This window comes from Homalodisca vitripennis, chromosome 1 (genome assembly GCF_021130785.1).
Source record: "Homalodisca vitripennis isolate AUS2020 chromosome 1, UT_GWSS_2.1, whole genome shotgun sequence".
Taxonomy (NCBI): domain Eukaryota; kingdom Metazoa; phylum Arthropoda; class Insecta; order Hemiptera; family Cicadellidae; genus Homalodisca; species Homalodisca vitripennis.
Window position 1 is genome coordinate 32313260 of NC_060207.1, and position 27150 is coordinate 32340409.

General features: G+C 33.0%; 1 protein-coding gene across 1 annotated transcript; it reads left to right on the forward strand.

The window, feature by feature from the left end:
• The first annotated feature begins 1995 nt into the window (after positions 1-1995).
• On the forward strand, positions 1996-27150 carry LOC124359490 (ras-related protein rab7). Its single transcript, XM_046812262.1, has 5 exons — positions 1996-2132; positions 6417-6597; positions 8318-8536; positions 21463-21694; positions 26198-27150. The coding sequence occupies exons 2-4, from the start codon at positions 6418-6420 to the stop codon at positions 21682-21684; spliced, it is 621 nt and encodes a 206-aa protein (XP_046668218.1). The 5' UTR covers positions 1996-2132; position 6417; the 3' UTR covers positions 21685-21694; positions 26198-27150.

The window sequence follows — 27150 nt, forward strand, 5'->3', positions numbered from 1 at the left end:
CCCCACATGGGCATCAGCCTGTGTGTGGGGAAACGAGTTCCTCAGTCTGCACTACCAATAACACACAAAAAACTTAAATTAAAATAAGGAAAGAATTGTCATTAATAAAAACATTTTCATTAACAAATGAGAAATGAAGATTTAACTTCTAAAATAAACCATACAAGGCCAGAGCATGGAATACATGAGCAAATTCAGTTAATAAATAATCTAAAATTTGAAAGGAATATACTTATTTAGAAAATATAATTTGAAGACTTAAAAATGTAATTTATAAAAACTTGTAACTTACATAAAAATAGCAATCAGAAAGACTTAATTAAAAATTAGCCGATATAAGTAGAGAGAGACTTGGACCACACACTGCACACCCACGCACACACACTAAACACACACACACACACACACACACACACACACACACACACACACACACACACACACACACACACACACACACACACACACACACACACACACCAATCACGCACACGCACATATGCACGCACTACACGTACTCGTTGGCCTGCAGTCAAAACGATTGTACAAACTCACTAAACACTCAGACTAACATTGATTGTAATACAAAAATATAACAGAAATTTAATACATAGAAAAAGCATATCTAGGTGTAGATTGAGGAAAAATACTGACGAAATCCATCTCGCCCAGCATCTACTAACCATTTATTGACTAATGTTTTGTACGTACTAATAGTGCAAGGTCTTGGGTTTTTTTATAAAGTATGGTAATTTTGAGAAAATTATATGAGCAATATAGTGAGATGATGTTGAATTAAAGGCTTTAACGAGTCTAGGAACAAAAATTCTGTTATGAAGTGAAGAACGCGTAAAATGGCTGTGGTTACTGTGAATGAAAATTGAATCTCGATGTTGAAAAATGTACAAAACTAATGTTCGGATATATAATTGCGAGACGTTAAAAACTTTAAATTCTTCAAATAATAAATTGGTTGGATAAGTACGATTTCGCTTCAGAGCTACTTTTATAATAGTTGTAATAGTACGATCCCCCACAAAGCACCTAGTTTCTCAAACCTGGCTACATGTTCTTCTTTAGATGATGATGTTGGCTGGCTTTAAAAATCTCGTGTAGTTGCACACTGACTCATCTCACTGTGGCCGTGTAGTGTTATACGGAAAAAAGGAATCGCTCCGAAAGTACTCGGAGCTTCTACACAATTCTACAATAGAATGTTCATTAGGTTAGCAAAATGAATTTGCGTGCACTGTTACCGGGTAACTACTGCATTTGTTGGAACCGGGTTGTACCCTCCGTTCACATGGGCTCACAGGCGCCGGCCATGGCCTTTTTATTTCGACAGTGTTATCTTCACCATAACGACTTTTTACTTTTATCTTTGAATTTTAATATCTAAAGTCATTACAAAAATTATCAGGAATATGATTTATTTTTAATAAATAATTTTAGTACACTAGACATTGAATGTTAATCGTAATAATATATGATTAATTGATCACGTGTAAGTGTGTTTTTATTTATATTGCGGCGCCCTTGGTAGCAGCGACTCACACTTTGAGAACATATGGTCTACATGAAACCATGCTTGACGTGTTTATTGGGGTTGTGTAGAAAATAAGTTTGTTACAAGGGCTGCGACTCCTTTGATCATTTAACATTATTCCCTGTAACCTAAATGTGTAGAAAAATTCCATCAGTAATAATTACGTACAGAATGTCCATTAATGACGAATTAAGGGAACGTTCCTCAAAGCACATTGATTGAGCTGTTGTCAGAAAAGGTTTACACTCTATAAGAAATTTAAAGCACTATCAGTTTTGTTTTGCTCCTATTAGTAGTGTGAGTGGTCATTCGAATAGTTGATGTCACTTTTGACGTTCTGTAAATCACACTTTCTCCACTTCACTTGTTTTACTACTTTTGCGGAAGTACGATTACGATTATGAACTCTCCTGCGATCTGGTAGTGATAGAAACAACCAACTCAGCAACAGCTGTTTCGTGTACAATCTGGTATTGCTGCTGACGCACTGCCCCGTGATTAGTCAGTTGGTTTAGGTTTATTTAGTACGCCATTTTCGTTGCTTACTGAAAGAAAGAAAAGTTACTGCAGGATCAAAATTTTACAGGTTTGTTTCGTTATTTTTTATTTTATTATGCATTTCAAACTTCTGTAAACATCACTTTAATTCTTAATAGAGAGGATTGGTTCATATCATGCTTTTCAAACGGACAACTTTTCTTTTAAAAGAGTTGTAATGGCAGCCTAGGTGCAAGTTATAAATGCGACCTTGTTTATCTCTTTTCTTCCTCTCAAAATTCTGTATTGAATTAATTCTATGTCACAGTCCAACATTCACTGTATGTTTAATCCAATTCTTTAACGCAAACACACAAAACATACCTTTCTAGTGAAATATCATGACCTGGTATAGTGATTGCTGTGATGCAATTTCTAATTTTGCTAACTGAATTTTGAAGCTAATTCTACTACTTTTATAAGTAGACACTTTCGTCTTAAATTTAGAATGATCAATAAAGTGTATGCACGTGAGAGAATGAGCTTTAAATCATCCTGTACTGTCAATTTCTTGAATCAATATGCTTTTAGACAAAGGGATGTTTCTCTCTAAGAACCTTTGTTCCAAGAATGTTCTTTGTGATTAGTAAAATAACTATCAAATTTATCTCAATGTAGTGAATAAGTTGTGATTTTATTTTAACTAGGCCTGGTATAATTTAATTAATCAGTTGCATTACATGTGGAAACCAATTAAACCTATTAGCCTATAATGTGCTAACTAGGATAAACCAGAATTTGAGTAAGATAACAAACTGCAAAACAATGTATTAATTACATTATAGCTTAATTCCTATCCTTATCCTTTAATATTACATTTATTTAAGTTTCAATTGTAAATGGAGAGTCCAAGAAACAAATCGAAATACCATTTAAGCTAAATTAGGTATTAATTAAATAACCTAGGCTATAAAGCTGACAAGGCCTACAATTAGTTCAAACTTTTCTTCAATCAACAATTTGTCATCTAATTGACCCACATGTTGAATGTTTTTTCAGATATTTTTGGAATTTTCATCTTTTGGGTTGAACTATTGGTTTTTTGTTTTCTAAGGTTTGCTGATAGTTGTTGTAGAGCATTCCCTCAATGAAAAATAAAGGGTAGACTTTAATAAGCGGCCTACACTTGTTATTTGGTTGTTTTTATCGAATAGTTTGATGTTTTTATCCTAAGGAATAATTCAATATTATGATTTATAACTTAGCATATGATTACAACTTATTTTTTATTATAGTAATTAATTATAGCATAAACATAAACAGCAAGAAGTAACTAATATTTTGAGACTTTGAAAATGGCCATGAATATATAAGGGAAAATATGTGAGATATTTCTCTCAAGTGACGAGATTTATTTAAATGGCTTCAACATGTGGGTTTGGCTCCTGGTAACCTATGGGGAGAATTTCTTTCCTCCATTTCACAAAAGCGGTTACTCATTGATATCAAGCTGGGCTAGCTAAAACTATTGTAAGGTTTCTTTGATATGTAAGTCTAGGCCATAGTTGGTTTTGTTGTTTCTAATGTTAGTGTTAAATTTATGTTTTTAAAATTGTAATGTACGAGATTCTTATTGTTACGGTAATTTATCATAAATTATATTGTGTATAGACTTTACATATTGAAGTTGGATAATATATCGAACTATTTGATAAAAACCGAATAAAGAGTGTAGGCCGCTTATTAAAGTTTCCCCAAAATAAATATTATTTGTTAAAAATATCTCTGCAATTACATTTCATTTCTACTGTTTGAATTAAACAAAGTGATTTGTCAATACTGTTATGGGATTTACCAATCTATCAACATATAATTGTTTGTTTTCAATTATCTTGTGATATAGAATACAGCTATAAACACCAGCATCCGGTCATTCATTGTTTACTTTCTATGTTTACTAGACCAACCAAGATTTGGTCTAAATCATGAAAGCGTTTTTAAAAACATCCCTTGTATGTAAATAATAGTGATATAATGGAAGCATTGAAAACTGGTTACTTACTAATGCAACTTGGAAATTGTTTCAAGGCTAACAAATTACATTAATAGAACAAATGGACCTTACGAAACCTGTTAATACTTTAACTGTATACAGTAAACTGTTTTAAGCTAGAAAGTTAATTCAATGCATACTATAAACATGTTAAACTAAAAAGGATTTTTTTCATTTGTGTGAAAAGGAAACAAAAGCAAGAAGTCTTTGGTGTTTAATTTTTTAATTAGTGTTTTTAATACTCAGCTCAACATCAAGATTCACATTTAATTATACTTTAAACTTACTGTAGGGTAACATAGACGCCTGGGACTAATAATGTTAAGTTAAATTTCTTTACATTTTTCTCATTATGAGTCATCACTAAATATTCAAAATTAATTTATTCATCTTTAAACATACAATGTATGGAAATAACATAGTCATGGTATGATTAAAAACTAAAAATTAAATCTTTACTTTAACTATGTTAGGTACTTTAATCCAAATGCATGTTACAGATGAAATAAATGTATTTTATTGAGTCATGACACAATTAAAAACTAAAATTAAATCTTTACTTTAACTATGTTAAATACTTAAATCTAAATGCATGTGATGGATAAAATAATTGTATTTTATAGTGTTGACGAGTGTGCATGATATCACAATTATGATATTTTTAGATTTGATTTATTATTTTAATTTGTTATATTTGGTGGTTGTTAAGATTTTATTTCAATTTGTTAGTAAAATTATTTGTCAGGTTATTTTTCTTGATTTTTAAAGTAAGGCATTAAATATTCAACTTACTATCTCTCATTCCGAGGTTGACCCCCTTTTTTTGATAAAATGACAAATATAAACATCACATGAATATATACAAATTTATTATAATATTATGTCTAATAATAACAATTAAAAATCAAGGTAATAAATAATAATAATAATGAACAAATAACAGACTACTAACCTAGTTTAAAATATCATGTTACAAATTTACAGCTAATAAAGTTATAATTTAATTTGTTGATCAAATTATTTAATATCACCAATATCACTGGACGTAAATTGATGTACAGAACAAGGAATTTGTCTTCAGCTGATTGTTCATTACAATGTTAAACTTGTTTAAATTAAGTTTCCATGCTTTTTCAGATAATTTATTAAAAAGTTTTAACTCCATATACATATGACTTCTTTGTTAAATCTAATCTAACATTTATGAGGTTGAGTTTACTCTTATTTCTTGTGGTGTAACTATGTACATCTTCCCTTTGTTATTTAATATCTAAGTTTTTTTCACCAGTATTAGAGAAGAAAATGTGTACTGACAAGTTTCTATGAAAACTAGTTCACAGGACACTCAGTTCTACTTTACATTAGCCACGTTAGCTGTAACGATCTCAAACAACTTTTATGAATTTCTTAAAATAGTATGTCTTCATTTCCAGGCAGACACATTCCATAATTGTACAATAACTGAAATGTTTTGAAATTTTAGGTTAAATCTCTAGGGATAACAAGCTAATAAGGGGTAAGGATTGGTGGAGGAAATAACCAGGAAACTAACATTCAGGTGAAAAAGTATAAGGAATTTTAGAGACCAGAGTAAAGCTATCAACTGTATATGAGGATAATTGAAGAGTTATTTGGTTTTTTCCTCTTTACCTTCATTTTTGCAACAGCTTCTACCTCTATGGTGTAGTTTGATTGTCATTTTTCCTCTGTGTTCTCTGTCTTATTTACCAGTAGGCATAATTATTCTCATATGGTTGTCAAATAATTTTTTTCCTGTTTCATGATTGATTAGATTTGCTTTATGGTAGATTTCTAAATAAAGATGTCATAATTAACTCAATGTCTGTGAATTATATTTTACAGTTGCAAGAGGTTTTTTTCTGGGTATCACCTTTTTGTCAACAAACATGTAAAATCAATCCCATGTTCAATAGGGCTTTATATAACTTTTATAAAAAAACACCACACTAAATCCAAAATATTAAAAGATGTGAATGGGTCTTTTAGGGGTTCTTGAATGAAACCAATACAAAATATGGCATTGGTTGTAATAGAAAATAGAAAAATGTAGCAGAAAATCATTCTTTTAGAACAAGTGCTTGGACCACACTAATGTGGATGATTGGACCATTTGGGCCATCCTACTACGTTCGCAAGTTCACCTTGTAACACTGAGTGTGATATGAGAAATGAGTTTTACTATTCCTCAATATTTTAGAGGAAGTTAGAATTAAAATTAATGGTGATTGTCAATTGTGTCACAACAATTAAAATATTGTTATACTTAAAAACTTTCCAAATATAAAAAAATATTAAAATAATGAAGTAAATTTGTTTTAGAATGGCCACCAGAAAGAAAGTTCTTCTCAAGGTTATCATCCTAGGAGACTCAGGAGTGGGAAAAACAAGTTTAATGAACCAGTATGTCAACAAAAAATTTTCAAATCAATACAAAGCAACCATTGGAGCAGATTTTTTGACAAAAGAAGTGATGGTAGATGACCGAATAGTTACAATGCAGGTATGTCTTAAAATATAATTTTAAGTTAGTCTTCAATTAATTAATTTTTATTTTTATTTAACTTCAAGTTAGTACGTATTTTATCATATGTGAAGGACTTATGAACCACACGACTGCTTTGTATTAAATCTATGTTCCTATTATTTGTTTAATGTATGCATAGTAATTGCAGAAAAGTTAAGTTCAATATGTAATTTACACCTGCTTTTTATAATGACTAATTAACCTATTAGCCACTCAAAATTCCTGTACCTAACCTCCTTGTACAAAATCTAATTAAATATACAAAAAATGCAAGGGTTTAGCAAAACTCACAAAAAATTCAATTTTATTATGCTTTGGTTGACTGAGCTATTTCTTTTGGGCTAATGAAACATAATATAATGTAAATTATAAGCATATGAGAAGTATATACAATTGTTTTAATTCCCAGAGTAATTTTTAAAAGAATTGTTGTTTTGTAAATTTTAAGAGCAAGAAATTGTTTAGTACAAAAACATAGTTATAATTCATGATATGTGCTGTAGTTTTATAGAGTTCTTTATGTGGAAAATTTGATTTCATTCATCTTTATTTTTTAAATTTTATGTAAATTTTTGTACAATGCAACATTTGTGTTCTTACACAAATCCAATCAAACACGCTAAAAGCGCAAGGTTTGGTAAAGCTCAGGAAACATTCAATTTTATTGTGACTTGGTTGACTGAGCTGCTGGTTTTTTAGCTAAAGAAACAGGCTAGAATAGAATCTCGTTTTTGTGAAAACATGATAAACTCATTAGAACGCTCTGCCATTTTCGCAAAATTCAAACTACACTACCGTAGTAACAAAACAGGATGTCAGCCAGTACCGTATTTGTTTACTCAAACCATGGATTATACTGCAGAGAAGATGCTTCAGAGACATCCAAAAATAATATACAAAGTTTTACAAAATAAGACATCAATTGGTGGTTTTACCGAAAAATAACATTACTGACAATTCAATTACGTAACTGGTTAGAAAAAGTCCAAAAATGTAGTATTAGTATACCTTGATTCATCTTGTTTTTCTGGGGTTTATACATATTTATATGTATAGTACTTGTTCCTTTGTTTAATTTTAATACATAAATGTTATTATTTCAACCTATAATAATGTATTTAGCAACGTGTGTTGTCATCACGGTACTGTCTTGTGATGGGTTTTTTTGTACCGCTTCGGCCATCACAAGACAATACCGTGATAAGTGGTTAATGGGTTAATAGTTCATTTTGAAATTGCTGATTGCGCTTTATAAGAAGAAGCGACAATATTTTTCTATTAAAATGACTTTTAACATATACTAAGTCAAGATGGAAATTGGTTTATTAGCTTTTGATAAGCCATGTGTTTCATCTGGTCTTTTTATCCAAGAAACGTTTAAACTTCAGTGAGCATTACAAAAATCATCTAAAAGTATCATACAAGCATTTGAAATGTATTAAGGAACTATATAAAAAAAATAAAAGTGGTATCCTCACTGAGGACTCTGTTGAAAGCACTAATTCAATTCAACATAGAGAGCTTGTTCTCTCTCACAAATTCCTGAGTACATAACATGGCTCAGAAATTTGTTTGAAAACAACCAGTGATTGTTGTCGTCAGTGATATTTAAGGGTATGGGGCTTCTGTTTTCTGGTGATTATTGATGGAATTCCATTACTATGGTTTTTATTTATATATCCGATGTTTACCACAGATCTGGGACACAGCTGGGCAGGAGAGGTTTCAATCATTGGGTGTTGCTTTCTATCGAGGAGCTGATTGTTGTGTGCTGGTCTTTGATGTCACATCTCCAACGTCGTTCAAAGATCTCGACAGCTGGAGAGATGAATTTTTAATCCAGGCATCACCTAGGGACCCAGACAATTTCCCGTTTGTTGTTTTAGGAAATAAAATTGATCTCGAAAACCGTGCGGTAAGTGCCTGGATACTATTTATTATTTTCATGTTGTGTTGATTTATGTTTAACATTGTATTTAATTAATATACAGGATTTCGAATTTGTTTACGAGTTACCTGCAGACACTACCTACATATATGAAAAAGATTTGTAGTTGTTATTAAAGATATCTATAAAAAATGAACTGAATGGATGAATGAAAAATGCCTTTATTAAAGAGGCAGTTAGGGCTATCAAGCCCTCTCTACCACTCAACCTCATATTGTATACAGTAAATTACAATAGTTTGATGCAATTGTGGTAAATTATAAACTTATTCTTTAAATAGAAAATAACAAAAATACTTAACCTATTCAAAATTAAATGAACCAAAGTAAAAATCCATACATTGAAATATTGAAAAACTTTATAATATATATCATTATAAATACAAGAAAATTAAAAATGAAGAGCATGAAGCAAAGAAACACTGAGAGTGAAGCACTCTAACACACCAAATGACCGCAATAAACAGTAACACTTGTCACCCCCACAGGCCTCCCAGCAGCAGGCCCCTAACCCCCGCCCTGAAGTGAGCATGGTCCTTAATACATCTGATATCATCAGGGAGAGCTTCAAAGGCAAAAATCTTTAACAGTAAAGGACCTAATAAAAATTGTTGAACGGTGATTGGAATTTATAGTAATGTAACTCCTCTTCTTGTAGGTCATTTACTAATATATCAGAGATAAAGTTGAAGTGATCAGACAGATAAACAGGATATTTGGTTTTGATAATTAAATGTAGAATAGAGAGAATGTGGAATTTACGTAGTTGATGAAGTTTCATGAGTAACAATTGCTGAAAATATTGTGTAACATGCTCATGATGTATGAGATTAAAGGTAAATCTAATGCAGTAGTTATGAGCACGCTGGAGTCTGTCTGATTGCTCAACGGTCACTTATCATGACATCACAGTAGTCAAAGCGTGGTAGCATAAAAGTCTTGATGAGCACCACCTTAACATTGAATGGCAGGTACAAGTAAACTGCTTCAAACTGTGGATGCCAGCAAAAACTCTTCTGCACGTTATCGTAATTTTGTCAGTCCATTTGAGATTTTTATTCATACTGAGTCTAAGATGTTACAGTTTATTTTGGGAATTTAGTTAACAACTGTTAAGTTTAAGTTTCGGTGCAGTATCAAGACTAATTCGGTTTATCATTCTAGAGTTGCCGACTATCATTGCTTGCATTTTGTTTTCATTTAGTTTCAGTCCTTGTTGTATTGCCCAACAGTTAACCCTTCAAGGCGGGAGTATTTAAATGCAAGCCGGACCCTGCTGCGGGACTATTTTTCCAGATCGCGCCATATTTTCGCAAGCTTTTACAAAAACCTTTTTTTCTCGGGCTGTAGACACTTTATCAACACAGTTGTTTTATTGAATTACAAAAAGAAAAATTAAATGCAATAACACTCCCGAAAATAACCTCACTCTAACCAAACAAAGATATATATACCCAACACGTTGCTGCACATTTCACAATAACCTACATTATAAATGTAAGTTATACACACTCCTACGTGATTCTAAAGTTACAACACTGATTGGGATAACTATAAAATGTAGCTTGCCATTATATTATTCAACAAAATAATATTAAAAACACAAGACAACAATCACAGAACGCATTGCATAGCAACAAGTTGCACCGGCGCGAACGAACTGAGTACGCACAATGTCAAGGTCAGATGCTCAGTTTTGTAAACAATACAGCTGTCTCTGTCGCACTCATTTTCGACTGCAAACAGCTGCAAAAGATCGACCAACTCATAGACAACGTATTCCATATAGCCCGAGTCCGATATAGTTCACCAAAATAACGACAGGTTTCACCACATGACGGAATGTCGTCATGACGTTAAATACACGTCAAACCGCAGCTGACTACACTTTTGGGATGACGTTTTATACACGTCAAACCAGCTTGAAGGGTTAATGCAACAGGCTTCAATGTCCAAGTTGAGTAATGATACAAAAGTGGCTAGTTCATTTGGTTAACTGTGAACGTATATTTGCAAATCTTTGGTATAAAGATGAGAATTTTAATGTGTTATAATTGAAGTGACTTTATTTATATATATAAAGTGAGAATAAAAGAGGCTCAAGTAGAGAGGCTTGTGGGACCCCTCTGTGTAATAGGTTACCAGTCAGACATTTTATTCCAGATTTCAGTGATTTTTAGAGTAATAAACCAGATGTCTTAGGTCCTGAAATAAATTATTTTATGACAGATTTGCCAGTAACTAAATTTTCAAATAACTGTTGTTATTTAAAAGCTGCAAGTGGTGTAAAATGTTCAGTAAATTGTAATTTTCAACCAAAACTTAAATACATATCAAATTTATAAACAATATACACATTAATATGTTTTTTAGTCACTTTAAGAGTTGATTAGTGTATGGAATTATTTAAGAACTGTTATAAGATACAATTAATGACTAAACTTGACAATTGTTTAAAAGAAACTGTTTTTTACCTTAGACAGACAAACTTTAAAATAGTAATTATAAATACAATTTTCTTATTAATTAGTAGTAATTATTTATTTATAGTCATGAACAATCATAGAACAAAATTTTTCTCCAGCCATTATATCTCCACATAGAGAGTGAGTGAGAATGAAGAAGTGAGAAGAGTATACAAATCAGTACATACATATGTTTAAAAGTAGTAGTTAAATTTAAGATTGTATGTACTTTAAATTATGAATTTCTGATTTGTTTTATAGTTAGACAATAGCTATTATTAATCTAATATGAATAATATCAGAGTCAGGTTTTTTAACATTCTATTGTATATTTCAATTCTGTAATATTGCACTGGACTGGTAGTCCAGGTAATAAACACTAGTGTGGATGTATCATCTACGTATTACACAGTTTAGAGTTTAATAGGCCATGGTTTATCAGTTTCATGTTCAAATAAACCAATACTTTCATGTTTATATGAAGACTGAGTCATTGTTATGATGTAACCTCATCTAATCTGTTTATAATACACATGCTTTTTCGAATGAGATTACAATTGAACTATAAAGTGAAAATTTTATAGATACATTTTTAGTAAATTTACACACAAAGTAAATTTACCATTGCGTATAGCTACTTTATGAGCTATACTCATTAAATCCATGTATCGGAATACATAAAGAATCTATGCAATTGCTACAAATCTTTGTTCTAGGAACTATTCACAAACTTGTTTGTTTCACCTTCTGGGCATAACTATTCTAGGCTGTTGAATTCAATTATTAAACAGATTTTTTTTATGTAAAATAATACATCACAACATATTCTTTTAGAATTTCATAGTATTCAATGTGTAGAATAAACTGTAATAAATGCATTAATTAAAATAAAATTATTATATATTTAATTTTGTGTTTTGGAAAAAATTTATTTTGAATAAACATTTTAAATCTTAAAAATGTTTTCTCATTTAATAATTTTCTTTTCATAATTGTATTTTTCAAAGTATTGTGTAGTAGAGTATTGTGATATAAAACCACATTTCATTCAGTTGAAGTGAAACCCTTATATCATTCCCATAAATTTCAACATTTTAAACTAAATTCCCTTCATTTATTTTGTTTTGTATTTGTGTAAAGGTATTGGGATTTAATTTATTACTAAATTACTAGTGAATTACAGAATATGTTGAAGTTTTACTGTCCATTTAATCACTCAGAATGTTAAGCAAATTTATAAAAAAAAGGTTGGTAAAACCAAGACATACAATGAATGTTTTGTTTAGTTTATTAAAATAGATGTCATATTAACTAATAATGACTCTTATAGCTAACTTAAGTTAGATGCAGTATTTATAGGCAAGGATAACCGTAAAGCATGTTTTTTTTACATCAATGGTTAAGTTTATTTACATTGTTTATTTTTTCTTAAAACAAATACTCCTGGCTGAAGTTTAAGTGCTGAGAGTGTAATATCAGTTTGTGTATTTCTTTAGGCTCCAATTTTAGTAGTGAACAAATTCAGATTCTGGAAAGTTAATTTTGTGTGTAACCAGACATGTTCTGATTTTATACAAGGTGTTTCAGACCACCCAGGTCAAATGTCTAGATCTGAATGTCGGTCAGACTGCTAGCTGCGAAATTCAGATCAAACGGTTTCCCCATTAACTCGACCCTAAAGAATTTGTTCAAAATAATTTCAACTCTATAAAAATGCAGGGTGTCCCAAAAACATCGCCAGGAGGCGACGGAGGGCATTGGTCCATTTCTATTCAGAGGCTCTTCCATTGAGCTGAAGTCCGAGGTCAAGTACCTATGCGTGATCCTAGATATGGTTCTAAACTGGGGACCTCATCTAGAAAGGGTCATCTCCAGGGGGAAGTGGTCTCTAATGCAATGCAAACGCGTGATAGGTGGGTTCTGGGGACTAAAGCCGAGGCTCTTGTACTGGCTTTATGTTTCCGTAGTCAGACCTACACTAATGTATGGAGCTGTTGTCTGATGGCCAAAAACGGAGCCCAAGATGGTGGTAGCTCGTCTGGCGGGTATCCAAAAGATGGCCTGCCTTGCTATCATTGGGCTTTACCTAGTGCGCCAGGTGCAGCTCTAGACTGTTGTCTCAACCTTGCCCCCCCTGGACATTGTTATTCGGGCTGTGGCCAGTAGGAGTGCCTACTGTCTTCAGCAGATGGGACTCTGGTCGGGCTGCAGCAGTGGGCACTCTAGAATTAGCATCCTGATTCAGGAGGATGCTCTCCATATGATCTCTGATCAGATGCCACAAAAGTTTTCCTTTGACAAACCCTTTAGGATTGTTATACCCTCGAGGGATGATTGGTCAGAGGGAAGGAAACCTCTTCCACCAGCGGTTCACAGACTGCTCTAAAACAAAAAGCGGCACAGGCAGCGCTGGAATTGTGGGAGTGAGACCATGTAGGGAGCTGGTGGTACCTATGGGTCCGTATCCGATACAGTTTTTTAGGCGGAGGTCGCAGCTATTATGGAATGTGCTCTCGTGAGAATCTTCGTCTGCGATGTAGGAGCAAGACGATTAATATTTTCACGAACAGTCAGGCAGCACTGATGGCGCTGGACTCTTGTGTGATCATATCCAAACTAGTTTGGGATTGCTATCAAGCCGTTTCCTCCCTTGTCAGAATCAACAATGTGACCGTTTGTTGGGTTCCTGGTCATGGGGGATCCCTGGAAACGAAAGAGCTGATACCCTGGCCAACCGGGGGTCAGCATCAATTATGACAGGCCCTCAACAGTTCTTCGGTGTTCCAAGGTGTGAATCCTTTAGGGCTGTCTCGAAATGGGTTCGCGCGGAGCATGAGAGAAGGTGGAGGTTGCATCCGGGCTTGAGAATGAGCAGAATGGTATTACAGTCGGACCTTCTCTCATTAAATTGATCAATGTCTTCTCGGGTTATTGGTCTTATCACAGGACATGGTCACCTGAGGAAGCATCTTCACAGAGTCGGCATCCTTCAGGAGGATCCGCTCTGTAGAATGTGTGATGAGCAGGATGAAACTGCGAGCACCTGCTCTTTGATTGCCCTTTAATAGCAAGGGAGTGGTATGCCATCTTTGGTAGTTTGGACAAGGGTGGTGAATTTCCCTAGGAGGACCTGATAGGTTGTTTTCAGCGGTTTGTGGAACTGCTGAAATCATAGACTGGTAGGCCTCATGGTGTGTTTCCAGGGTGCGCAAAAAGCCTTGAGGCTTAAGTGCATGGATCTCTTATTATTACATAAGTGGATAACAAATTTGATTTTATGGATACTTTCAGCACTTATTTGGCAAATTTGTTGCAAGAGCAATGCACCGTAATAAGAATGAAATGTAAAAGATGTTTTTATACCTTACGTCAAATGCATGCCAATTTTTTTAAAGGTATAGTTTAATCCCGTTATTGAATGCAAGAACAGGTAGGCTGTAACACTTCTTTTTTCTAAGCTCAGCAGTTGAATTTAGAATTTCCATGTGAATGTCTTCTTGAGTTGTTGCTTGGAACAGTGTTTCTGACTAGGGCAGGTATATTTTAACTTTCAGCATCTAAAAAGGTTGTGCTGCACTCTAAAAGCAAATATAAAAACTGTTGAATACTACATAGCATATCGAAACAACAGTTAAGGGAATTGACAAACAGAATATTTTAATTGTGGCTTGTGCTATTGGTAGATCTGATATTTGATAAAAGCAAAAATATAGAGTAGAAAGAAAAATGTTCCCAGGTTTAAAAAAAGTGAAGTTCAATGACTTACTGGAAACATCTGAAGAGATAAAAGTAATAACCAGAAATGTCAAAATTGCCTATTTATATTTTTAGTAAACGATTGCCCACCTATGGTATTATGGTTTCATGTTATGTCTGATAATTGTTTTCTACTGTGGTTAGTTTACAATTAATACTACTATTATTCGTCTCATTTAAACTATTTTTACAGGTGTACATGTTATATTACATTTATTAAATATATTTTAAGTACTATCAAAATATTTTGTTCACGGCAGAAATAATATTAAACTCAAGCTTACGTACAGGCTTTTGCCCGTGCAAGCTCAATTCATATCAACAATGTTTCTTGTTTTATTTTGATATTTTTAAATAGTTTACAATTAATATTACCAATATTCATCTCATTTAAACTATTTTTACAGTTGTACATGCTTTTTATTATTTTGTTAAATCTTTTAAGTACTATCAAAATATTTCGTTCACGGTAGCAAATGATGTTAAACTCTAGCTTGCGCACAGGCTTTTGTCCATGCAAGCTCAATTCCCATTGACAATGTTTCTTGTTTTATTTGATTTTTTTTAAGTAGTTGTTTATTATAATATCTATTTTTCATACTGTAACATGCAAGTGCTATCCCATTTATGTCTTTTCTTGCATTCCATGAGAAATGAACTAATTCACTCATTCAACTCGCATAAACACAGTAATGTGCTTAATAAACTGCTCTCTATGTTATCATCTCAATTTAATATTGTTGTGTAATGTTTAATTCTGTAGTAAAAATTAAACAATGTAAAAGCTCAAGGTTCTATTATCACAACTGGTTTCTCAAATGGAAAAATGTTATGTTTGTATTGATAGGTTGTTCTGAACAAACATACTTTTGGTCTAGCCTAGTATTCATTATTCTTCCTTTCATAATCAGAATCATCTTTATTCATTGTTTACAACTTGTTTTTCTTGTTATATTGTCTAAGTTTAATTATCATTGATTTATTTTTACTTCCATATAAGGCTTATTTATACAAGATGAATTTATTTTGATCTGATTGTTAGTTAACTAGTTGTTTTTTTAATGTAAATTGGTCTTTAGCTAGAGAACACAATAACGTTACCTGCAAAGATGTTTTGAAAATTAATACTACATCTGTTAGGCAATGCAGTCATTGGCGATGTTACCTTTTTATTTTAGTTCAACTAGTTTTCTCAGGATTTAAAATACGTTTTCAAAAGCATTTTTGTTTATAAGAAAGATAAATAGGTAATGTGGTAATGGTTTTTAAAATTATTTTTTCTTTTTGACTTCGGTGCTGCTCTAAGTGTGTCATCATACTACTGAATCTGCATCTCGAATTCACCAATCTTCTAATAACTCTATTTGTGGACAATAGCTGATCGTCAATATTATTGATTGCTAAAAATCTTATTGATTTAAGCTTACTTTATTTATGAAAAATATAAATAGATTAATTAAATAATTACTGTATTAAAAGTATATAGTATTTTGTTTGCAGTTCCTACTTTATGTAATATTTATGATCGTGGATCACCCGGAATCTTTTGCAATTATTTGCTTATAACAGCAATCCGCAGTACGCAGATTACCAATCGCCTAAAATGTGTTATTGTCGTGTTTTGTGTATATGAAAACACGCAGATCAATAACCAAATTATCGTAGTTTCATTTTAATGCCTCTCATGACATATAAGATGAATATCCTTCCTGTCTGGAAATCTAAACCTGCTCTTCCTATCCTATCTAAATTCCTAAGTTACTTTGTAGTTTTTATTTATACACGAATCTGTATCAAATTCAGGTTGAGACAAAATTTTGGTACGGTACCAGAATTGATTTTTTTTTTTTTGGTGTTGACCCATTTTTAATAAAAATAATGCAACTTTTTACAGTTATTTTCTTTATTAAAATTAAAAAATATCTAAATCAAATCCAAAATCAAGAATGAAAAATATAATCTAAATAAGAAATGTTTTCTTAATCTACAACTTCTTCTTTTAACCCATATAACACTAAATACAATACAATATGTTGTGACTGAAGAAGAATCGTGAGGGTATCTCTAGATTGATTATTGCACATAAAGAGTTAACTGACTATATCTCACAAGTTGTAGTATATGATGTTTCTTTAGAGTGTACAGAAGAAATTTTAATTTTCACATTAATTTCTGCATCACTCCGTTCCTAAATTCTCATGAACTCCAAAAGGGGTTCTAATAGATTATAGTATTGGAATGGTAAAATGTTGACAGGCATTCTTGATATCAGTATTTTAAAATTACATTTAAAGAAGTTGCATTAATAATTGTAGTGATTATTACTGTATTTAGTCAAGCAATTAATGTGATTTATTAGGCCTACTTTGTTACTTGTAAGGTATAAATTATGTTGTTTAGTAAACTAATTGTGATAAAATTAAATTTTTAATAGTAGTTGTAGAAAAATTACAGTTTGAAATTTTCTACTATTAAAAGACTTGTGTTTACAAATGATTATAAATTAAACCAAACTTCAATGTATTTTTCTAAAGGAACATGGGAATAATTTAAGTTACTTTTAGGTATATAATTTCCGTACACAGTCAAAGGTTGTAATAAAGGAATATTATCTAGTGTACAAATATTTGACAATATTGGCTAAAGGCTGACCAGGAAATAGTCCAACAGGAGCAATAGAAAATTGTATAACTTGGGTTAACTTGTTTAGCCTCAGGAGATTTACATAACAGTACATGACTGGCAGTAGACAGGCTTCTATGTTAAGTAATACATTATTTTAGATTTACTTATTTTGAGATTGGTTTTTTTTACAGGGAGATAATTATTATTTTAAAATAAATGTTAGAATTTATATTTCATAAATGATATAGAAACATTACATTTAAGAGAAACAATTGCACTCAATAAATTGTGTCTCCTCTTACTATTGACACTTTCCAAGCAGTTGACATAGATAATAACACAAATCTAGGAGGTTAAGTCTATTATTGTTCTGTAGAGGTGCTGTTAATATTGAAATATGTGGTTAATATTTATAGTAATATTGAAAGTACAGTGCTATAAAGAGATTTTTTCATAATTCCTTTCTTCTATGCATTAAAATACTGGTTTTTGGTTGTATTTCTTGTAATTTTTAGTTGTAAGAATATCATAAATGTTAAGAATGCTATGGTTCTTAAATCAATAACTTTGTAAACAAACATAAAAATCTGGTTTCTACTGTCATCTGTAGATTTGTCCATATTAAGGAAAGTGAACAGATGAAGTGACATGGTATATTAAAAAACCATATACTGAACAAAACCTAAAAGAAAGCACACACTGGCAATAGCAACTGAATTGGTATATCATCTTTAGACCGGGGTAGCAGTGATTTGAAATCAAAGATAAAAGCATATTAGCTTGGGGATGTAGAAGGGAGAGTGGTGGATTAAAATTGTGGGCATTGTGCTTTAATAAATCATAATTGCAATTAGTCTATTGTACCGAATGACGATAACACATGGGAGGTGGTGACTTCTGAGGTCGTAGTAATAAATACTCGAATTGCAAAGTTTACTTATAAGTTCAATTTAAACAGCGAAACATACAAGCACCACTTTTAGTTGGTAAATTAAATATATACCTTGCCACGTTGCTGCCAATTAGAGTACAAGAACTAAAAATGCATATCTGATAGGTGGGCCTAAAATATCCAATGTTCTATGGAATTATGCCTACGATAAACGCTGTAAACCCAAGCGCTATTCTCGAAATGGTCTCCGACACAATGAGAACGGAGTTCGTATTCAATAAGCCATTCTCTGTTGACTTCTACTCCAGAGATGAGTGGAAATCGCAAGATAACATCCCAACAATAAGAAAGAGCTTTGTCTGGTACACGGATGGCTCGCTTATTAAGGGTAGAACTGGATATGGAGTGTTTAGTCAATCCCCTAGAACTGCCCTTAGCGGCAGTTTGGGTCGGAACTGCTCCATATTTCAAGCCGAAATCTATGGTATCCTAGCCTGTGCCAACCTAGGCCTCACCAGAAGGTACCAGGAAATGAACATCTGTATAATGTCAGACAGTCAGGCAGCTCTTAAAGCTCTTGACTCCAACAGCATTTCATCCAAGCTTGTGTGGGAGTGCTTTAACACTCTCTGCAAGCTTGGATCACGCAACTGTGTGCGTCTTGGTTGGGTACCGGGCCACACAGGCATAGGTGGCAACGAATGCGCCGACAGGCTTGCCAAAAGCGGAGCAAGCATGCCATACACCGGTCCAGAACCGAGTTGTTGTATAAGCAAGTCAGCCGCTTATCAAAGTATAAACAAATGGTCCAGGAAGACACACCGCTTGCGGTGGCAGAGTCACCAAGGACAAGCACTCGGCAAAAGACTGCTTGCCGATTCTAGCTCCGGATTCACCAGATGGCTGATGGGGCTGGGGAGGGATCGGGTTAAGCAAGTGATTGCCTTGATCACTGGACACGGCCACTTCAGGAAACACCTAAACACTCTAGGTTTACGAAATGAGGACTCGGAGTGTAGACTCTGCAATAAGTCTGAAGAGACTGCAAAAACACATAATACTGGACTGTGAGAGACTGGGAGCAAGGAGAAGGGCTCTTTTCGGTGATAAACAACCAGGCGACGAACCAGATGCTAGTATCGGGGAAAAGCTTCTCAGCCTAATTAAGGGCACGAAGATAGGCTTACCCCTCTAACATCAAAGGGGCACACAATAAGCTCAGGTTGACGTGTGAGGATCTAGGAATCCACCCCAATATCCCAAAGGAAAAAAAAAAAAAAAAAAAAAAAAATGCCTACGATGTTTTACTTTATAAAACATTAAGATTTTACTTCCCTTCGCAATGTGTAGACTCACAACCCGGGTGTCGGCGTCTTGGCACGAGACATTGAAGCTGTAGTCTAAGAAGGGTTATTTCTAGTCGGTAATTACTAGAAGAGGAGTCCAAGTTATGAAAGTGATAGCCATCTACTCAAATAATACGTGAGCTCGCTTAAAACAAATTCGCGACGGTATTAGCCATTTAATGAGACAAAAAACTTATGACGACAACGTGCTCGTCAGAAGCACGACGCCACAACTTTTATCTATTTCAATCAAGCAAATAAAAGATCTTCAAGGGTAAGTTACTTTACTATTTACAACTTTACTTTACGTTACATTTATTTTTATATGTTTGGCATCAAAGGGCTAATTTAATAATACGGAAAGATAAATTTTACTTACGGATAAGGCGCGCGAGGTCAAATCGGTCACGTAGTTGGGCTGCTACAGAGGGTTAGAATAAAATATTCATACGCGTGCCAATTAGGTAGTTACTCCGCCGATAATTTAGTTCCGGAACATTGGATAAAAAAAAAATAATATTAAATTATACTGGCTGACTAGGTTGTGAAATGTTACATTATATAAAATCTAACTAACTAACGGTACACTATAAGGTTATTGTTTATATTATCTTTGGTAATCTATGTATAAATTATGTAATTTTACAAGTTTCATATTTTGATGTTGTTATATCCTATATGTTCTCTAACTACATTTTAACTGTATAACTCTCACCATTTTTAAAAATGTCTACAGTCTATATGAAAATATGCTTGAAATATATAAGACAAGGGTTTGCCGATGAGAAAATTCCTTTTTCTGTTGTTGACACCATTGCTTGTGAAAGCACGATGACGTCTGCTGCTTCTTTGCATTCCTGTTATAAAAAGTTGAAAATTGTTTTACTGACAAGGTGTGTATATTTATTGGTTGGATTTTTAAAGTTTCATCTTCAGAACGTATATAACTGCCATTAAGATTTCATACCTTGTGTGTAACTTGCCTTCTTTAAATGCCATGTGCGTCTTTAGCCAAAAAGTGACAACATCGTCATCATCGAACTTCTTTGTTACCACCCTAAACAAACTAGTCCTAGAAACTTGTGGGAATTCATTCGTAATCTCTGAAATTGTAAAAACATTGATCTATTTTTGACTGTTTTGTTGATCTTATTTAACTCTCACCACTGAGGGCCTGCTACTCCTTTCTTCGTCGTAGATGTTTGTCCGTTCGTTCACTTTTTAACATTCACATACACTACCTTCACCCATAATGCTTGGGCCATAAACGGCACACCCTTACCTATGAATATTGTTTTGCTATGAAAATCCTTAGCACTTCGCATTTTGGTGGAAAACTCAATGTTGCACACATTTTATAAAGCTGTAGAAAACGAATGAGTGCTTGTAGGACCTTTTAACTGCCACGGCTAGATGAGCTGCTACATGGATCAGTGTGTGTGTGAGAGAATACTACACACTACTACCAACGCTGTAAGCGAGCTGTGGTTCCTTTGCAATAGCCCTGATACATTGTGAACTTGGTTTCAAACTTACATACATTAGAAAATTTGTTGTAGTTTGTTCGTCTTTATGGTGAAGACAAGCTGTTGATGGCATGTGAAAGGATTTGTCTAAGTATAAACAATACTATACATATTATAATGAAGTAAATTTTAAATCGAGATATGTAAAATTTGTTTCTTTTGTGTAAAAATATCATCTAAGTGAGATGTAATATTTATTGTGTTTAAAATACTCTAAACCCAAACTTTCTCCCACTAAAATGGAAGGCGAACTTAAGTTTGATGGATTAATGATTTTGTTTCAGGTTTCGGCTAAGAGAGCACAGCAGTGGGGTCAACTGAAGAACAATATCCCTTACTTTGAGACAAGTGCGAAGGAGGCAATAAACGTGGAACAAGCGTTTCAGACAATCGCTAAGAACGCCTTGGCCCAGGAGAACGAGGTGGAGTTGTATAATGAGTTCCCGGACCAGATCAAGCTGACAGGGGAGCAAAAGTCCTCAGCCACCGATGCTTGCTCTTGTTAACCCTTTTATGGTATGTTTGTACTTCCAACTCAGCTATGTATTTTATAAAATTATTTACCAGTGCCAATGTTTGTACAATTATTTAGTAAGTAATATGTAACAAATAAGCTATATATTATAGCTTTATTTATGTAGTATAGTTATGTAAACCTATTCAGACTTTACTTGTGTTCCTCTCTATGATTATTGTTCTATAGGTAACTTATGAGTTATCCTAATTTATTTAAAGTTTCCTTAGTACATGGAATGACAGGTTACTTAGGATCCTTTTTATTTAAGGGGTTCAGGTCTATGGTGAAATTAATGTTTTTGTTATGATAGGATTGTATTTACAATATTACATGGAATTTAATAAGTATATTGTAATAAATCCTTTTCTCTAGGAGTTTACTAAATTAAATAGTTAATTTTAAACAAAATTACACACACATGTGCACATGTTGCTTATGTTAGAGCTAATAATGTACAATACAACTTGTTGTTAACTCTGTATTCTTAACATGTATGTATGCATTATTTACCTCAAGACGTTTAACCCTTTGGATGCCAGCCCATTTTCCAAAAGTACTACCCAGAAACGCCAAGGGCATTTACAGCAGTTTTGCAAGCTTTCACTAAATGTATCATAACTTTTTTATTTTTTAACAGATATTGATGGTTTTTTTACCATTATTTTGCTTATGAAATGCCCTTGTTCTGTTGGTAAACTTTAGTTGCATAAATGTAATTTACACTTATAAAAAAGTAAAAAATTAAGAAAAAAATATTAAAATTTCCAAAAAACATTTTTTTTAGCACAAATAAGTGGTTTAAAAGAAAATGTATGCTGATTTCCTGTTATATCCTAGTAAACTATATCTAACCCTTAACCTAATTACAAAATTTCTTTAGCCTACCTTATATAGAAGTCCAGTTATGATTTTTTTCACTAAATGTGACACGGGCACAGTTTTTGTAATTTGCATGGACGTTGTATGTAATGTTAGACTATATTCACAAATCAATATTTGACACTATACAAATCGGTACTTTGGGATTATACCAACCACACCACTATGAAGAACACAAAAATATAAATTTATAGATATATTATAAACAAAAATTGTAGAACGAAAAAACAACTTTTTAATTACAAAATTACAAACTTACAAAGATTATCAATTGTTAATGAGGTCAGATTCGCTTAAACTTTTTTCCATGAACTTAGAACATTATAAAACGATGTATTTGAGTAACAGAACTAACATTCCATCAATCAACAAGCATTTCCAGGTATTGTGATCGGTATTGTGGTCGCTGTTATCTTATCTTTCTCGAGAATCCCGATTACGGCAGGCCGCGCGGCATCACATGATTATTTAAGTTTTTTGCACGGTACATAATTGCCTTTCCATTACAATTCAATTTATATTTCTGATCAGCCCCTCTAGAATTATATTTACTGATAGATACTATCTCGAGGGATGTTTTTCTTTCGTTGACATCAGCGCGAGCTTCGGAAGCACCTTCGGCCGGAGGCATTCGCATTTTGGGTGGCGGAGTTTAATCAAGAATAATGACAAGTTTTGTGTTTTTTTTTTCAATAAAGAGTTTAGTTTTTGTTTGGTAATGTTTGTTTTTGTTGAATTTTTGTGTTTGGAGAAATGTAGGGGTAAAATACGAAAGTACAACAAAGCGAACGGGCGGCGAGACTCTGCAATCACGTTATCTACTACACCGCTCGACTTTGACCTCTGTCTGAGGATGGGGAGGGGTTTGCGATAAGACAATTCCTGTTTTATACTGACGAAATATTGTTCTACGCTAATCTAGTAATCAGTAGAAGCTAAATGTCAACTTTCTGAGGATGGGGAGGGGTTTGCGATAAGACAATTCCTGTTTTATATCGACGAAATATTGTTCTACGCTAATCTATTAATCAGTTGAAGCTAAATGTCAAATAACGATTCATGTCTGGGTGTGGTCTGTATAATCCCAAAGTACCAATGAATCTAATAAAAGGGGCATAGTAAAAATGCCCTAACAACAAAAGTAATGAGAGAATTGCAAACGTAAACAACGCATAGCAACACGAACGTAACCTCAATCTCGACCAAACCATTCAACAGCTGCGAAGCTCAAATACGACCAAACAAACAGTCCATAAACAAATTAACTACTTTGTGGTTGCAAAGCAACTAATCGACTATCGATTAGTCAAAATTTCGCGGCAATAAGATGAACTATAAGAAAATTACAGGTGAAAAAACGTGACGTACCTATATTACGGCCGTTGGCGATTTTCAGTTGAGTAGCCGACGGCCGTAATACCGGTACGTTGGCATCCAAAGGGTTAAAAAATTAGAAGATGAACGATTAAATGTGTGCTCTGATTCATCATAAGATCTGAAAATCTGCATACTTTAAAAAATCATATGTTTTGAAAGAGATTAAAAAAATCATTATTTCAGTTATCTTATGATAATAAATGTTCATGATACCAATATTTCACAGTAAAATGTTCTTTCTTTTTTTTAACCTATAAGTATTTTAATTTTAAGTAATATGGAGTATAATTGAGAAGTATACGGATTGCGTTGTTAACCTGTTGACTACCAATTAAAATTAAAATATTTTTATACTCAGGTACCGAATTAATTTTTCATTTTGCATTGGAAAAATCACTCTTTGGATGTTTAGGCTCAATTAAAATTATTTAATGACCATATATAAAATGTTAAAATTGCACTTTATTACCTCAATTTTAAGTATTCAGTTGCCTTGCAACAACTAGATTTATACCAGATCTTCCACTAAAAATAAAATTATGTGGATCATTAGCTTGTCTTGGCCACTCCCAAGTTTGAAGGTTAGGCCTTGTCACATATTTTTATCAAACTTCTTCATCGCCAGTTTTATTCAAAATTTCGTCACCAATGTTACCATCACTCACTTTATTTTTTACTTTCATTGAGTAATTTCTCCCCACAAAGTTACTAAAACTCTCAGAAAAGAACTACATCAATATGAGATGGCAACTAATCAAAACAAACAATCAACAGTAAACAACAATAAATTTTCAGAGAACTGCCAGCTTAAAAATCGAACATGTTATGACCATTGATGTAATAAAATAGACAAATGCAAAATTAATCGATAGTGGGAATATTTTTCAACTCAAAAATTATGAACTTAGCATGATGGGCGGTGTCCGCTCGCATGTTCTGATTGGAGTTTGAAACAAAGTTTTGTTATGGTTTGATATCACGGTTACATCTAAACATCAAATGAACTAACTGTGTTAACACTGGCAGAAAGTTAGCATGTACTGTGTCTGACAGTAAAATCACTACTGTAAATAGGCACAAGAGCTCTAGGACCGCTGCCACAACCAGTGTCTGACAATTGTTTGCAAGAATGGAGAGGAGTGTCAGCCATTAAAATTAATTTTCATCGCTAAGACTTTACTGCCATGAATGGGCAGATGTGAGTGATATATTAACTCCTGCAACAACCAGCAATACACCTGCAGCAAGTATTTGCATATCTTGTTCACATTATGTGACAGTAGTTGCACAAATATCTTGCAACTTTACTTGCCAGTATAAACACAGCTTGGTATTGTCGCCAGTCTGCAGATGGCCAGCCTGCTGAATCTACCGTGCACGCTAGTTCTCGTCATCACGGCGGCTTGATGGACAAATAAGCTTGTGACAGCTGGTAGCAATCTCATCAGTTCTTCGATCAACTATTTATCTGAACAACTTCCTCGTACACGTGATGATCGGTTGGACAGTATTTAACTTTTCAAACCAAATAGTCCAGTGTATATAAAATAGCTGGGTAATCGTTTGTTTTCATACTTTGATCTAACCATGATGTTTGACTCGGTTAGATTAGTGAATATAAATTGCTTCATTGTTATTATTATGATGCTGATTAAATACTCTACATCAATGGTTAAAGTGTAGAAAACCCAATCAAATGTTGAACATTTCAACTTAAAAGGATATTGAGAAAATTCAAGTTATTATATATACAAGTTGCCGAGTGTGAAAATAGCTGACTCCGAGTAATAAAAGACCAAACAGGTTACTTAACTGATCTTAATTGTGTTGCTAGCAAGTAAGCTGGCATGGTGATTTATTTAACTGAATATAATAAGCTACACATAGTATTCACACAGTAGGTTATGTGTAACATTCACAAACGCCTATGATAGCTAATCACAAAACAAGTGAATGTACAGCAAGAGGGAGATTCTTGTCACAATGGCAAAGTCTGCATGGCAATTGTTAGCTCACTGTCTAGTGCAGTTGCTGACCATCAAGAGGATTTGAAAAAGTCTACTTAACAAGAGTTTTAAGTTATTAATGTACGAGTTTTCAAGGTTCGTCTATACAAAGATACCTCCAAGACCATGTCTTAAAAGTTGTATAACAGTTTATTAAAAAACGCTTTTATGTCTTTATCTTTAAATTATGGTTGGATATGGTAAAGTAATTTAATGACTCAACTAATTTTATTTTTTCAGGAAGATCTTCAGGGGGCTCCGAAAGCCACAATTGTGAACAGGTGTAAAGGATAACACCACAACAACTACATTGAGACTTGGATTCAGTTCAACAAGATCAGCCTTTATTTGGTTCAAACTCTTGTTTACTATAAATATAGTTAATATAAATGTAAAAAACTATTATTTTTGTAACATTTCTGTTGTATATTTTATTGATTAAATATTATAATAGTTCGGATAATTGCAATCGCTCTCTTTATCTGAGATCTGTTCACATTCCCTGGCTTCATGTGTGATACTTTCAGCACGAACTCATTTCTTATTGATTTATATATTATTAACAGAATATTAAACATTAAGGTTTTATATTGCAACTATACATACTATAAATATAACATGATATGATTAGTGAGTAATTTTATCTCTGAAAGTTGAATGATGACTTGAAATCTGTACATAAGGAAAGGCTGCAAGCGGCAAGTCCAGGATATACTGCAAGTTCTGTGATTACAAGTCTTATTCAGCTAGAGATGAAGCTACTTTTGATTTTATATTGTTAGCTAGATTTCTGTTATGATGTTTTTATGTTAATGTTTTAATATATTTGTATAGAGTATCTCTATTAAGCAAGTAAACTAAGCATTGTTTTTCGAGATAAGTCTATATGAAATTATGTTTTCGCTCATGTGATGAATCAATATTAAGCGTATTTATGCTTATCTTTGACCTGGTTTACTTGCTCTTTCATTTAGGGTTTTAATATAATTTAGTATGTGTAGATAATTTATATATACTTAAGTTATACTGTAAAATATTTTATCACAGTAGATAAAATTTAATCACTCATCCAAACCACTGCAAACATAGGTATTTGTTTGTAGAAATGCAGCTTTGTGTATAGCAAAATGCCTCTTTCAGTGTTACATTAAATAAAATAAATGAAAACTGTAAAATATATATTTTGTGGAATC